At 37.1% G+C, this 16,631-nt stretch overlaps 1 protein-coding gene and 1 long non-coding RNA gene across 2 annotated transcripts; both read left to right on the top strand.

Annotated features, from left to right (window-relative positions):
• The first annotated feature begins 11,318 nt into the window (after positions 1-11,318).
• On the top strand, positions 11,319-13,920 carry LOC149496798 (uncharacterized). Its single transcript, XR_016320688.1, has 4 exons — positions 11,319-11,762; positions 11,979-12,105; positions 12,796-12,877; positions 13,687-13,920. It is a non-coding gene; the product is annotated as an uncharacterized LOC149496798 (long non-coding RNA).
• A 525-nt stretch (positions 13,921-14,445) lies between these two features.
• LOC149496797 (uncharacterized) lies at positions 14,446-15,409 on the top strand. The gene is made up of 2 exons (XM_089719925.1): positions 14,446-14,895; positions 15,014-15,409. The coding sequence occupies exons 1-2, from the start codon at positions 14,446-14,448 to the stop codon at positions 15,407-15,409; spliced, it is 846 nt and encodes a 281-aa protein (XP_089576051.1).
• Positions 15,410-16,631: the final 1,222 nt, after the last annotated feature.

The following is a 16,631-nucleotide window of genomic DNA, read 5'->3' as shown; positions in this document are numbered from 1 at the left end:
CTACGGTAAAGTAGACTGCAGATGGCTTGCTATAAGTTTAAAATCGATGTTGTTTTTGTGGATCTATATAGAGCAGCGAGGGATGCATATTCGGAGGTTTTGAGACAGCAACGGTCTATTGGCAGCAAAGAGCAAAGCAGTTACATGACGGTGACCGTAATACATGTTATTTTCGTACCATGGCATCAGCTCGTCGAAAATAAAATACGATAGTGCAGCTAAAAGATGAAACGGGTTAGTGGCGAACTTGGGATGATGGGCCTGGTAAATATATCTCGCGATACTACTCCGAGTTGTTCACGTCACATCAGGATAACGATGAGACGGTGCTGGAGAGCATGGATCAAAAGGTACAAGCTTCTCACAATGATATTCTCTTGTGCCCATTTACAGTTAATGATATAAGGCAAGTCGTTAAGGCATGCACCCGAATAAAGCACCGGGTTCAGATGGTCTTTCTCCTAGGTTTTACCTGGTCGGTGGTCGGTAATGAGGTTAGTGCAGCTTGTCTTGAGTTTCTAAATAATAATGGTACATTGCCAGGTAATCCGATCGTGCCCCGACTACAACAGTTAATAACGGACGGCGAGATTATACTGCAAGTATTAACGAATCTTATAAGTAGTATATAAAAAATTATATCCATAGGGATTGGAAGGATTGAGTATTAGAATATTTAAATACTTAATTATCAGACAGAATCAATAAAAATGATGATTTATACGTAAATTAAAAATATAAAAATAAAATAACAGGAAATTAAATAGTAGAAATTAAATTGCATAAATTAAAGACCGGAAATTAAAATAAATAAAATTAAAGAGCGTAAAATAAAAGTACGATAAAATTAAAGTGGGATAAAGTAAATTTCAGGAAATTAAAGAGCAGTAAAATAAAAGAACAGAAATTAAAAGAAATTAAATAACATAAAATAAAAGTTAGAGGTCAGTAGTTAGAAGTTAGAAGTTAGAAGTTTAAATATATATATTTTTTCTTTTTAAATTTATAAATGAGAAAGTATTTTGGTGATGAATTGATCCATTACTATTCGGAAGTAGGCAGCAGCGAAGTAAGCACAGGTGATATATTTTTTTTGAAGGGCAGAGTGTTCTTGTTTAGTTATCTCATCTTTCGAGGTAGGCAATTATAACAATCGTATGATGACTTTCGCACACTGCATACGTAATAAGCTTCCCTCTTTTAACTTTGGCTTTATTCTATTTCTACATATAAAACCAATACTCAATTTATGTGGTTCAGGTGCTTTAACTTTATCTTTCGATTCTTTGCTCGCCTACCTAATGTTAAGTAAATAAAGGGATTAAACTTTATTTTACAAGCGTTTGTCTTGCATAAATTGAACCAAAAATTTATATCACATAATAGATGATTTAATTTTTAATAAAGCTGCCCAGCATTCGAAAGGTAATAGATATTAATCCATCCCTGGAATGGCTGGTTTACTCACTCATTTTAGATAAAACAATGTAAACAACCAAATACCAATTCATATCTTTTATCGAGAGAAAAAGAATGGAGTTACAGAAATATTGTCTTTTATAAAAAAATGATAATAGAACAAAGAACATAAAGATAACAAATAATAACAAAGGAGAAAGATGGATCAGGTATGACTTCTGTTGAGATTGAGACTCTGTCGTAAAACCTTCCTCTCTTGATCTTTGAGATTATGAACACGAAGCTACGCTAAATATTTACAGAGTGATATACTATATTTTTGTTTTTCTCCAACCCCTTTCTCTGTTGATTTACGCTATTATGTTTGGAGGCTACTCTTCTCTACGCAAATTGTCAAGTGGGGCAAGTGGGCAAGTGGGCCGCGTCCAATAAAATTACAACTAAGCATGCGCTATCGTTCAATGAATTGGGATTTTTAGCCTTGGAACTGGTGTAGGCGATCGCTTGCCTTGGCTTTGGTCCGTAGGAGATTGTCTAGCATCTATAGGAGACTGCTTGGGTAGTGTTTCATCCATAAGAGATGGCTTGAGTGCAAGCATGACCATAGGAGATCGCCTAGTGGTTGATTTGGCCTAAGAAGATTGCCTAGTGCACTTAGGTGGTGTCTTCGCCTTCTTTTCTTGATTTAGGCGATAGCCAATCTTCTTTTTTATGCCTTAGGCAACAGCTTAAGTTCATACTTCGTTAGACTTGGGCTTTTCTCCTTTTGGGCTTGGTTTGTGGGCTTTTTGTCTCCGTAAATCTTCCTCAATTTGGGCTTGTAATATTAGCTCTCAAATTGGACTTTTTTGGGTGCAATTGCCAATATTTCCACATATTTTATGAAAAATGCATCTTTTTTAATTTTCGAGGTTTCTCCCTGCATAAAACTGTAATTCTACAAATTTTCTAAGTTAAGTGCACAAATATAGCCGTTTTATTAGTTAATTTAGGAGGATTTTGGTGTAAAAATATAGGATCGTATCAAATTCCCCCATTCTTAAAGAATACCCTTAACAAGTAGTTAGATCATAGGAATAGGATTTTAGGTGTAAACTCCCCTTTTAGATTTCATAAGCCTTTCCTTAAGAACTCTTCTCCACTAATTAAGAACTTGTGCACCCCTTAGAATCAACAGGTCTTTTTCCAGGGTTGTAATGGGGTTCTTGGAAAAATTGAGGTTACTAAAAAATGGATCTTTAGGCTCAAGTAATATGTGATTGATAATTCTAGTTAAAAATATATTTGACAGTTCTTCTTTCCTTTTTAATCACATTTTCTCACTTTTCCTCTTCATATATTTTCTAGGAATTTTTTTTTCTTATTCTCTTATTGTTTTGGGGAATTTTTTTTTCCTTTTTCTTTTTCTTTTGTTTTTCCCTTTGAATTTCCCTTTGGTTTTTGGATATCTTTAGGGAATCAATTTTCTTTCTCAAAAATCTCAAATTCTTGTCATTTTCATTTTTGTATATTTAACCAGAAAAATATAATTCACATAAGAAGGGTAGATAAAGGCTTTTAGGCTCGATGATTTATATTTTAGGATTTTGTCAGAAAGAATTCAGATTTTCAAGGCTCAAAGCGGTTTATCAAGGGATTAATGTTTAAAGGGTAGGAAAAAATTTTAATGGTCCTTGATGTTGCTTATTCAAAGAATGCCTAGATCTTTTTCTTAAAGATACATAAAATTCTTTCTATTCCGCCTCAAAGAGTTTTAACGAAGGTTCTAGAATCTAAGGGAGTGAAAATTTTCCTGCGAGCTAATTGACTTATTATGACCAATTATTCAGAATTAACCAAAAGAATTAATGATGCATAATCAATATTTCGAAATTAATTACTGAAAAAAAAGTTTATTTCTTCTTTGCAAATACAAAATAAAATTTTGAGCTCTATCCTTAAAATAATTAATTTACTTGATTTATTGAAAAAGAAAGAATTTTTCATAATATTTTTGAGGGAAAGTAATAAATATTAAGCCAAAAATTTTTGAAAAATTTTGAAATTTTAAGAATTCTAAAATTTTAAAAATTCTAATTTAATATTCTAAAATTTTCTAATTTTAATTCTAATTTTATATTTTCCTCCCCCAAGCTTAAACTAGACATTATCTTCAATATCTTTTAATCAAGGAATAATTAAAGGTGAGAGAAAATCATACCTGATGGTGCCAATGTTAATTGTAAAAATAATGCAGAATTAAGTGCAGGATCAACTGAAGAGGACTAAGTAAAAAATATTCTTTATATAAAAGTACTATGTTAGCCATAAAGCACAACATGAAATAGAAATAAGTTCTAAACATGCAAATAAAAATAAATAGTATGGTAAATAAAGAAAATAAAAATATGCAGAAAATAGTCATAAGCATCGGGTGGTGTCCGGTGATGGTAGGTCTATAGAGGAAAAAATATCAGAGGTGCACAGGCAGGTGTGGATGGGGCTGTCAGAGTAGTCGATGAATCTCCATCTGCTCTTGTCCCTAACTCTCGAGGACTCGTAAAATATTAGTCTGACTAGACTCTAGGCAATCAAGTCGCTTGGTGATCTATGCTATCGCAAGAGAAATATCTACTCTACTAGGATCCTCCAAGTCATTCTCTCCTCCTCCTCCTCCTCTGAGGCTCTAAAGTGGATCTCCATGCTCAGGGACTAATAAAACTCGGTGGAATCTATTAATAAACTCATATCTCGCTCCCTGCCGCTGAATCATACCCATCTGTTTCCAAGTCCCAATATCCGATCTAGTATTACCCTCATTAGGTGGATAGGGTGGATCCATGATATCAAACTCGGTCAGTCCTACTGCTAAAGCTGTCACTAGATTGCCAGTTGCGATCATAGCTTGGTTATCAAATAGGTTGGTGACAATATGCTCACAAATAAGGGATCTCATATTAATCTGCTGTCTATGTGCAAAGCAGTGTAGGATAAAAAGATCGGTCTTAGAAATTGAACCTGGACTCTTTCCTCTAGCTAACAGTGTATGTCCCAACAGTCAGTGCAAAATCCTAAGGCTGAATCTATCAATGAATGAGGATTTTGCCTCACCATTTTTATAAGGAAGGGCCCCACAAGTTAAACTCTGCTAAATATCTTCAGTGTCAAAATCCGACGGTACCATATCTAGCTCATTAGGTGCTTTGGATAGTCTTAATAGTTCATTAAATCAACCAAGCATATTTTCTAATCTCGTCCTAAAATCATAAACCATATTTTTCCATCGGGTGGCTGTGTATACTCAAAATGGAAAGAGCTAAGAAATTATAATGTCAATTCCTAGTAAGTCGGGTATTGTCTCCCATCCCATACTTCTAAACATTGTAGTAATAAGCTCAAGCATATTAATCTCATTCAAATCATTCAAGTCTAGGAACCGAGATGGTGTAAAATGCCTCTTCATCAAAGAAGCGTAAAATTGTCATGCCCTTTACTTTTAAATATTACCTTGCTTTCGATGGCAAATAATGTCGAGGGAGGTTTCGACTTTAGTTGCAATGGACTTTCGTTGTTTCTGGTGTTTTGCTGCTAAGCTTCGGGAATAATCTTTTTGGTCCGCACCATTTTTGCACTAACGTTATTTGATAGCTATATTTGGATTTGTGGGCAAACAATTCACAGAAGAAAGAAAGGAATGGAATATAAAAATTTGTTCAAATGGAATTGCAAATAAATGGAAAAAAGGACTAAATAAGAAGGAAGAAAAATAAAAATAAAAATAAGGGGGCGTTACTTATCAGTGGCAGTGGAGAAGAGAATCGATGGGACTAAAGCAAAGAGAAAGAAGAGAAACGATGGGTTAATGAGAGAACAAGGGGTGTGAGGGCGAGGGTAGTGGTGCTATTAATGAGAAGGGAAAGAGAGGGATGGAGTGGCACTGCTGTGGTGGTCGATCGAGGGTGAGAGGGAGTGAGCGGCGCTATTGGTTGAGGTTGAGAGAGTCGAGAGAGAGAGAGAATAAAAATAGGGCGCATGCAATTTAAAGAAGAAAAAAAAGGCATACAGGCAAGCGCCTGTGTGTGGCTTAAGTGAGGGGTTAGGCAAGTGCCTATGCATACAGGCAAGCGCCTGTGTATGTGATACGGATTCACTACCACTCAACCATAGAGCTCAAGGAAGTATGGAGACCACCTAAGTTTCTTACATTGATGGAAGCACATGTTGAGTTGGAATCTAAAATTCCAGCCCATGGCACGCCCAGACCGTGGTAAGTTAGCACGCCCGTGCAAGGTGGCACGCCCTAGGCCGTGCAAGTCTCTGACTCTCATGAGGAAACACTTACCTTGAAGCACGCTCGTGCCAATTAGCATGCCCCAGACAGTGCCCGCCTCTGACTCTCGTCAGGAAACACTTACCTTAAAGCACGCCCCAGACCGTGCCCGCCTCTGACTCTCGTGAGGAAACACTTACCTTGAAGCACGCCCGTGCGTATTAGCACGCCCTAGGCCGTGCCCACCTCTGACTCTCGCGAGGAAACACTTACCTTGAAGCACGCCCGTGTGTATTGGCGCGCCCCAGGCCGTGCCCGCCTCTGACTCTCGCGAGGAAACACTTACCTTGAAGCACGCCCGTGCGTATTGGCACGCCCCAGGCCATGCCCGCCTCTAACTCTCGCGATGAAACCCTCACCCTGAAGCACGCCCGTGCGAATTGGCATGCCCCAGGCCGTGCTAGCTTCTGCCTCTAGCGAGATTAGTTAGTCCAATTTGCTTATTTTGAGTTGTATCAATAATAATGGGTTGGGCCTCCTATAATTCGGCCGCCCTTGGTTATTTTAGCCTTGATTTGTTTAGATTTGGTCAATCTTTAGTTGATTTGGATTAGTTAACCAAATCTTTAAGTTGTTAAGATTTATTAGTCATATCCTTAGTTGGTTTAGATGAGCTAAATCCTTATCCGTAGCTGATTTAGATTAATTATTCTAAATCCTTTAAGGATCAAGACCTCTTAGAGTTAGTATAAATAACTTGTTATATTGTAAAAATTCAACAATTCAATGAAATAGACTTTCTTCATGCTTAGGCGTGTTCTTGCTTTAGAGAGAGTGTGAGATTGCATTCTTCTTATTGCATTAAGAATCAAGGTAAACTTATCAATTTACTTGTGGCGTTTATCTTATTCTTTTACTCTATTATTGGTGGTTCCGTTTCTTTATAAACGAGGGGTGCCATAGGGGAGGGTTTAGTTTGATCTTTGATCTATTCCAAATCTTGTCATAGAGTTTTTGGAATTAATTTCCATAGGGTTCCGCGTCAGCATGGGGAAAGCAGGGGTGGCAAGCGCTTAGGCGCGCATGGTCTTAAGCCAGGCTCTCGCCTAGGCTGAGCTCATGCATTTGCCTAAGCTTTCTCAACCTCTATATTTTTATTTTTCTTATTTATTTTTGCTATTATTTTCTTCTTGTTCTCTTTTCCTTTAGACATTATATGTGCAATTTTTCATTATATATAATTTTTTAAGGCAATATATATATATATATATATATATATATATATATATTTTCTTGTTTTTCTGTTAATATTCATGCAAACAAACAACAATTAAGTAAATAATATAATTGACAGAATAAAATTTAGAACTGAAGAAAATAAAAATTTTTATTTATTTTATAAGGATTTTTTCTTTTTTTATTTTACAACCAAAAAGCAAAATATTTCTTCTCGCCTTCACCAAAAAGCATTAACTGTAGACGGGAATGGGCAACTCTCACAGAGTTTAGGTGGAGGTCCTCTAAACATTCATCGCTAATCATGTAACAAAAACTTCCAGCACCACCCTAACTTCAAACTTTGCTAAGCTATCCCACTCCATTTCTTCCATCAATACGTTAAAGTTTTCCCGGATCCTCAATTGAATCAAGGAGTTCTTCATTAATTTTTTCTTAATGGAAGGATAATCCTCACTCTCTTTGGTCTGTCGAATGTTTTCTGAGGATTTGGCATAGGAATGATGGGCTTACTAGTTGATATTGGGTTGTTTCTGTGTTTGTATGTCACTAGTTCGACTGAAACTCGTTTTCTGGGTGCCATTAGTGGGGTATGAAGCTTCTGTGTTTTAAGGGTTTAGCTTTGGTAGTTCTCTAATTATTGGCAAAGTTTAGCAAGAGAGGAGTGATTTTGTTGCATGAATTTGCTTATAAACCATGCAAAAAGTGCTTTGCATGGCTTACATGACAAGTGTGAGATGAGTATCCTTCTATGATTGACACATGTAATTCTCATCTCTTCTTAAGTCGACAACTCAATTCCCTTAACAGGTTATTTGGCTAGTCTAGTGGTCTAAGCAATCTCCTGAGTGACAAGTGTGTGCTGAGTAAGTGAGTGCTTAAAGCTGCATACTTAGAATGTAGGCGTTCGCCTAGCTCTCATTTTGTTCCTCTTATGGCAATCTCCTACCTTGGCCTTTTGGTTGAGGTAGGCGATCTCCTGCTCTTGGGTAGGTGGTCACTTGCCTTGGCTTCTTGGCTGAGGTAGGTGATCTCATATCCTTGATTAGGAAATCGCTTGGGCCAGCTTCTTCCTTGGTCCAAGCGATCTCATATGAATATCTCAGCTTACCCTTAGGCGATGGCTTATGGTCCAATTTTGAGTGACCAGGCTCTCGCCTAGCTTGCTCCGAGAATTCATTTTTGTTCTTTTATATATATTTTTATTTTATATATAAATATTTTTCTTTTATGATTTATATAATTGGTAAACTTAATATAAATGCACACACATATATATATTTTCCTACTAATTGATAATACTAGAAGATAAAAATAAAAATCCTAACTATATATACTTAGTAATTACCTTTTTATAAAATTTTTGTGTTTTTATTTTTATAAAATATTACCTAAGGATAGGGTACTAACCTGGATTGATGAGGTATTGCCTTCTTACGCAAGGCAGGTTCTCTCAGGTCAGATAGAGTTTAAGTCTTTGGCCGTTCACTTTGAATGTTCCAGATTTCTCACTCCAAATTTCCACTGTGCCATGCAGATGCACCTTGATCACCTTATTAGGTCCGGACTTGTCGGATTTCAGTTTCCCTAGAAATAATCTAAGTCGAGAATTAAATAGCAGTACTTAGTTTCCTTCTTTAATTTCCCTTTTTCAAAATATGTTTGTCATCTTTTGAATCTTGTTTGTTCTTTATAAATCTTTGTATTTGGTGCAACGGACCCATTCTTTATAAATTTGTGTCAATGGGCCCATCTATATCGACTCTGTTCAGACCAGTATGATTCTAGTCACAGATTTATATGTGGGGTATAATCAGATACCAGTCAATCTACCAGATAAGCTGAAGACTTCATTCATCACCGAATGGGGTACCTTTTATTAAAACATGATGCCATTTGAGCTAATAAATGCCGCTGCCACTTATCAGAGTATGGCTACCACAATCTTTCATGACCTGATGCACAGGAATATAGAAGTGTATGTTGATGACATGGTTATCCCCACCAGGGATGGACAAAGCCACCTAACTGCCCGCGAATAATTCTTCTCTAGGCTTCGTCAATACAACTTGAAACTTAATCCTGATAAATGCCTCTTCGAAGCTCCGTCTAGTATCTTCCTAGGCTACATGGTCTTTAAGAGAGGAATCGAGATCGATCCTTCAAAATCTAAAGCCATCCTAGAGATGCAGCCTCCTAAAACAGAAAAGGAGATTCGGGGGTTCTTAGGCCTCTGATAAGTGTAAATTTTATAGTGTTTTTAATATAGTTTTTATTGGAATTTTAGTAAGTTTTTACTTCTTTAATTTAATTTTAAATCACTTTTAGTATAATTGTGTTTAAAAGCTTCCTTGGTCTTTAATCCGCTTGATCTAAGAGAAAATTGCAGAAATTTGGCGCAGAAAAGAACTTTAGAATGCAAGGCACTCAGCTTCTAGCACCCCCAGCCCGTGCTGGAAGGCACGCCCGTGCTAGAAGCCAAGTAAACCAAAGGAGAGACAGAAGAGAGCACGGCCAGGGTGTGTCAAAAGGCACGGCCGTGCTACAATGGGACCAGGGCGTGTCAAGCATAGCACGCCCATGGCAACTCTAGACAGACTTCTAGAGAAGAGCACGCCCTGCCTGTGCTCTGTAGCACGCCCGTGCCTCAGTACTTCACTAGCCTGTGCTACCTAGCACGCCCCATGCTTCACTAGCCAAACCTCCAGACTACAGCACGCCCAGCCCGTGCCATGAAGCACGCCCGTGCTGCCCAGGCGGAACCAGCGTGAATTTAACACGCAAATCAAGCCTTTCTCACATGGGCCGACTTCAGGGAGTTTCCTAAACACACTAAACAAGACCTGGACCTATTCTTGAAGAAAAAGGAGTCCTAATCAAGAAGAAATCAAGAGCCTAAACAGTCATGATCTCCTATAAAGGATTTTGTGCTAAATAAGGATTCTATTTTCCTAAAAGGAGTCAGACTTGCCTTCAGGATCTCTATATAAAGGGAGGAACTTCTCATAGTAGAGGATCTCGTTTTTTATGCAATTTCCTTACATAATTCTTTCTTTCTCTCAAGATTTCAAGCATCAAAGAATTGTGCCAAGATTCAAGGAAGCCATCAACATAGTTGTGATACAGTTTTTATTCTAAACCCTTCATCTTGTTTCTTTCTTTATTGTCTTTAATTATGATGAATGATTCAAGTATGATTGAGTTTAATTTAATTACTATGTCTAGCTAAACTCTTATACTAGGGAATTGATGTAACTTAATTCGATTCCAGTTTATAATATTAGATTTATTCTTCCTTGTTCTTGTTATAACTTATTATTGTGCTTAAGGCGTCCAAGCAGAAATTTTCCCCTGGATTGAATTATTTCAATAATTACATTCGGGAGAAGGGTTATTGATATGAAAAAGATAATAATTTACTTGAGAATAATAACTTGATGCGGAAGCTATATGGTTTGACTCAAGGGAGGTTTTCATAAGTTAATAAAGTATTAAGTTGTGAATTCATAAAACAACCATAAAACCTAATGATCTGATTCATGTTTAATTTCACTATTAAGATAGGTGATTAAATTGGATTAGAATAGCTAACAATAAATCGGGAGAGCTTGTTAGTGACTTTAGGGTTGTTCTCCTACTTGAACAATTAAAATTGATTAATGAACTAATAGAATAAGCTGGATAGAATTAAGTGAAATCAAATTCCCTAGTAGCTTAATCCTCTGATTTCTTTTCACTTGAATTTTGTGTTTGATCTCTTCTATTTTTACTTTAAATTTTATTTACCTTACAGCGAATCTCCTTTATCGTCGTCTAAATAATAAATAGGTTAACATAATTTTGGTAATTGATAAACAATCCCTGTGGATACGATACTTTCTTACTCTATACTACTTGTTGCGATTTCGTACACTTGCGAAAAACGCTGTCAGCCTCCTTCAATACTGTCACGACCCATTTCCATGGACCGGACCGGCACTAGGACCTGGGTGGGCTTAAGGCCCCCGAAGCCCGTAGTAAGCCTAACTTATTTAAATCTCACTTTCTATTCATAATTATGGATTCAGGCCCATTAACATTTTATACATATGCATCCATTCTTATTCTTTCCCACTAGATTCAATTCGAGGACGAATTGTCTTAAGGGGGGGAGATTGTAATACCCCGAATTCTTATTTTCGAAACTTTTGAATTTTTATTAAATCAAAAATCAGAAATTTTAATCATGTGGACTGCAAGTATAAAATAGCCTCAATTCAAGCCCAAGTTTACGAAGTTGGGCTCAAGCCCAAAACACATTATCGAAATTTATCAAAAAAAAAAAAAAAAAAAAATGTATATATATATATATATATATATGATTATTAATATTAACATTAAGTAAATTGAAGGAATGTTATAGAACCTAACTAAAATAATCAAAATAAATTAAACCGGACCTAAAAATCAATTTAATTTGTCGAGAACCACACGAAGGATCCGAAAATCGATTGGAAAACTCGAAAAACCAAACGAAATGAGACCAAATCACTGAATCAGACCGAACCGGTTCGAATCGAACCGGATCGGCCCACTTTTCTTTTCTTTTTCTTTCTTTTTCTTTTCTTTTCTTTTCTTCCTTCTCCTTCTCCAGTAGCGTGGCCTCCTCCTCCTCCTCCTCCTTCCTCTCCTTCGATCTCCTTCCTCCGGCCACCAAATTCAGCAAATGAATACTCTAAAAATATCTACTCAACGTGAGGAAGAAGATTATAGCTTAGATTTGAACTGAAATTGTGTCTATTTTGAAGGGGAAGAGCTTGAAGTTTTGGACACCTTTTTCCGACGATTCACGCCGTTTCAGGCAAGCCTTGGACACAAGGTGAGTACCAAATGACTCCTCTCTTCTTCCTCTTTCATTTGATGGCCTCCTCGTCGACTGTAATAGCCGGAATCGGAAAACCCAAAATGGGTATCACCGAACCTTTCCGCCCAATTTCCGGCCAACTGGTTCACACCCACCTTGATTTGAACACATATTAGTGATCCTCTCATCGAAACGAATAAAATGATGTATTGTTTGTCAATTTTGGTGAAGGTTAAATTTTCCGGCCACCGTGCACAGTGGCGGCGGCGGCGGTCCGGCGACCGGCCGGCGAGACTTCAAGGGACAGAATGCTCTCCTCTTCGTGCGGAACACGGAAATGAAATTTGATTTTAAATCGGTACACTCTAAAGCTTAATCCGCAATTTTTGAATAAATTCTGAATTAATTAATTAATGAACTTAATTAAGTATTTAAGTAAATTAAATTAAATATTATTAAATAGATTTTATGAATATTAATTATAACTATAAGGTTGGTACAAAAAAAAAATATATTCCTAGCTAATAATAAATTTTAGGAATTTTATTAACAAATAAATAGTTATAGAACAATTAATTATAATGGATTATGTGAATTAAGTGACCGAATAAATGATGGATATGGCGGACGGGATTAGTGGATATGAATTTGCCCGATGGATGGGCTGTGTGTGTGGATTTGTGAAAATTTGAAAAAAATTTGGATAGTCCAGTTTATAGAGGAAATGCTGTCGAATTTTTAATAAAACACTTAATGAAGAATTAAATTAGTTATTCTTAAGAAGTAGTGACGACGAAAATTTGAGGTATTAAGAAATATTATACAATATTAGAATTATTATTATATAATATTTCTCACCGAATAATTAGAGATTTTATCTGAAGGTTATAAATTAGAATAGTTATTTATATAAATGAGAGAACCTAGATATATATATGCATATATAACAAGTGAATTAAATGACCGGTAGCCAAAATAAATAAACGAATGTGAAATATAAGTTTTTGAATTAAAATTCTTATTTAGAATTTTCTTGTTTATTTTAAAGGCTTATAAAATACAAAATGCGAGGACAAAAGTTGGAAGCATGTGGCTAAAAAGGCAGTCCTTTTAAAGGACAATAAAGAACTGTGAGTAGTGTTAGATAACTAGCATCATCCGCCTGCATTCATGCATTCACGGCTAAATGTTATCATGCATTATTTTGTTGAATTGCCATATTATGATGCACTATTCTTTGATATTAAAAATTGTTTGATTACTTGTGCTATGAATATACTGTGCCTTGTTTGTGTGGAATTGGGATGACGTGGACCACCATGGGTTTGTGAGGACGGTCTGTGATATGGATCCTGAATATGATATGATATGGAATTTGACCGTCGGCCGGGAAAATGGGAGATCGGCGCCCCCGTGTGCACCTGATGATATGGATTATATGGAAAACCACAGGATGGCTTCTTGTTGTTGCGCACCTGATAATCTAGATTTGATTGTAGCCCGCAGGGTGGCCTCCTGTTGTGAGCACTTGATGATCTAGATTGGATGGAGACCACCGGGTTGCCTCCTGTTGGTATGGAAAAGAAAAGAGAGAATGGAAAAACAATGAGAGGACTGGTCAGTGAGGATTAGACCAGTTGGCCGTATGGGGGATCGGCTCCCTGGTGCACATGTATGAGAGGGCGAGCCATGTGTGAGGACGGCTCGCTGGGGATTCAGGTGGTGCCATTGACTAATTTCCACGTGATGTGATTATATGAAGGTGATAATACTTGTGATTGCTGTTGTATTGCCATTTGTGTGACAAAGTGCATGATCATATAATTAAACGGTAACCGGATAAAAATATTTTAGCATCTGTGTGATTGTGTGGGGTGAGAGGGTTATCTAACCCTACTCATTGAGTTTGGCGCTCATCCCTGCCTACTATTTTTTTCAGGTAATAGAAAGAAAGGAAAGCCCTATGGAGTTGAGACACTTATTGTAGAAGATTGTTAATGATAGAAATAACGATGTGAATGTAAAGGTAGAGTTCCGCAATTGTATTCCAGTTGGGTTGTAAACAAATAGTAAAAGTCCATATTAAGTATATGAACTGCATTATGGATGCATATGTATAAAATGTTAATGGGCCTGAATCCATAATTATGAATAGAAAGTGAGATTTAAATAAGTTAGGCTTACTACGGGCTTCGGGGGCCTTAAGCCCACCCAGGTCCTAGTGCCGGTCCGGTCCATGGAAATGGGTCGTGACAAATACATTAGCCAATTTGTTTCACAGCTAGCAGATCCCTTTGGACCAATCTTCAAGAAGTTGAGAAAGGATGCCCCAAAGACTTAGGATGAACAGTACCAGAAAGCCTTTGAACAGATTAAAGCATATTTGCTCAATCCTCTAGTTCTCTAGCCTCTAACACTTGGGAAGCCACTTCTCCTTTATTTATCAGTCACTGACGAAGCCATAGGGGCTATGTTAGCATAAGAAGCGCCAGACTCTCATAAGGAGAATGCCATAAACTATTTAAGTAAATGCATCCTGGCAACAAAATTGAAATACAGTAAGATTGAATAGCTCTGCCTCGCTCTGGCATGGGTATGTACTAAACTCCAGCATTACCTTTGCTCCTACACCACTCATGTTGTCGCTGATCAAAGCCCCTTGAAGTTCCTTATAGAGAGGCTGGTTTTGGACAGTAAGATGGCAAAATGGGCCACTATCTTTGTAGCATTTGATTTGAGGTTTGTTGCAAAGAAATCAATCAAAGGCAGTGTCATACCAGATCACCTAGCTGCATCCTCCAGTGATGCCGGAATAACAGATGTCAGGTTTGTCCTCCCGATCCAAACAGACCAGTGGAAGATGTATTTTGATGGAGTTGCCAACTATCAGGGTTGCAGCACTGGTGTAGTTATAGTAATTCCAGATGAGGAGCGACTGCCCTTCAGTATTAAGTTGGCATTTCAAGTTACTAATAATGAGGCAGAATATGAAGCATGTATTGTAGGGTTAGAAGCAGTGCTGAGTATTCAGATCAAGCACCTAATAGTACAGGGACTCCATCCTGATAGTGTCTCAAGCACTAAAGAAATGAAAGATCAAAGAGCAGCGTTTGGTTCCATATCTTCGACGCCTAGATCATTTGGCTCAGTAGTTTGAAGAATTCTCATTTCATTATTTGCCCTGGGCTAAGAATCAGTTTGCCGATGCATTAGCTACTCTTACTTCCATGGTTGATACAAGTCTTGACATGGTCATCAAGCTTTAGATTCATAGGCAGCTAGCCTATTGTTGTAGTCTCCAGTACGCCGATGGAAAGCAGTACGCCGATGGAAAGCAGTATGCCGATGGAAAGCCTTGGTTTTTGGATATTCAGACTTGGTTAGAAAAGGAAGAATACTTTGAAGGTGCCTTTAAGTCTGATAAGAGGACTCTCCGGGAATTGTTGAAAGGCTATCTATACAAGGATGACATTTTGTATAAACGAACATGGAATCGGGCACATCTCAGGTGTGTAACTGAAGGAGAAGCTCAACAGATAATGGAGTGGGTATATGGCGGAGAGGATGGCCCCCACATGAATGGAATGGCTCTGGCCCATAAGATCACCAATCAAGGTTATTATTGGCTCACCATACAATCAGACAGTGCCAAGTTTGTTTAGAGATGTCATAAGTGCCAGATCTATGCCAGGCTTCAGAAAGCCCCCAGTAGCACTTTACCCTATTGTTATGCCTTGGCCCTTCACAACTTGGGGGATCAATGTGATTAGCAAAATCACTCCAAGTCTTCCAATCAGCATAAATACATCCTAGTAGCCATTGACTGCTTTACCAAATAGGTAGAAGCTGCCTCATATCATGTCTTGAATTCCAAGAAAGTAGCTTAGTTCATCCAAGCAAACATCATATTTAGATATGGAATTCCTTTTGAGATCATATCAGATAATGTGTCTCACTTCTAAAAATTTCTCCAAAGAGTAACTCTATCAAACTATCCGAAGGGATACCATATTACTTGCATGATCCAAAACATTTATCCACATTCTATCTCCAATACCAATTCATAGAAGATCCACTTCAGAGTCAAATTGCTTATCAAATATATAACATATATCTTCACTTAATTACTTATATTCCTTAAATCAAACATAAACCTAGAATCGCCTAAACCTATGCTCAGATACCACTAAATGTAACACCCGCCGCCCAATCCTGAAAGACCCGACGGTGGATGCCACATTCGGTGCTGGAGGCACCGTCCTAACCTCCATATAAATCAATTTCCATATTATGAATTAGAAGTGATTGAGTATTCACAAGTTTAGCAAGTAATAATCTTTTGTTTTGAAAATGATTTGGGAGAGTCCTACAGAAAAACTGCAAGAGTTTCTCCTAAAAATAGAAGTTGCCAAACATATGAATACAAAGCACTCCCAAATTCAAACTCCAAACCCCATCAAACTCCAATAACAACACAATAGCACTTCTATATTTTCATAATTACATAATTCCTCAATAACATTTTAATAATCATCACTTAAACACATTCAGTATATGAATCTTATGCTTATCTCTAAATATATACACCAACATAATTGTTAATTACATGCTTAAGTTATAATTCAAATAATACAACCTCCGAAAATATAATACTTATACATGCCATAATTCTTAATTACATAAACCTCAATCTACTACTACCACAATAGTCACTTCTGCTCTGATGCTACTCTTCTAGTCTTCGAGCAGCAACCACAGTCTTTAACCTGCGCGTGATAAATCAACGCGTTGAGTATAAAACTCAGTGGTGTTCATAATTCACATACTTACTAAAGTTGCGATGACAACTTACTTAAAACACAAAGTACATAAAATCATTAAATT

The sequence above is a fragment of the Jatropha curcas genome, chromosome 4 (genome assembly GCF_041381405.1).
Source record: "Jatropha curcas cultivar XTBG-Jc1 chromosome 4, XTBG_Jcur_1.0, whole genome shotgun sequence".
NCBI classification, from domain to species: domain Eukaryota; kingdom Viridiplantae; phylum Streptophyta; class Magnoliopsida; order Malpighiales; family Euphorbiaceae; genus Jatropha; species Jatropha curcas.
The sequence above is the reverse complement of the archived record's forward strand: the minus strand, read 5'-3'. Positions and strand labels throughout refer to the sequence as shown.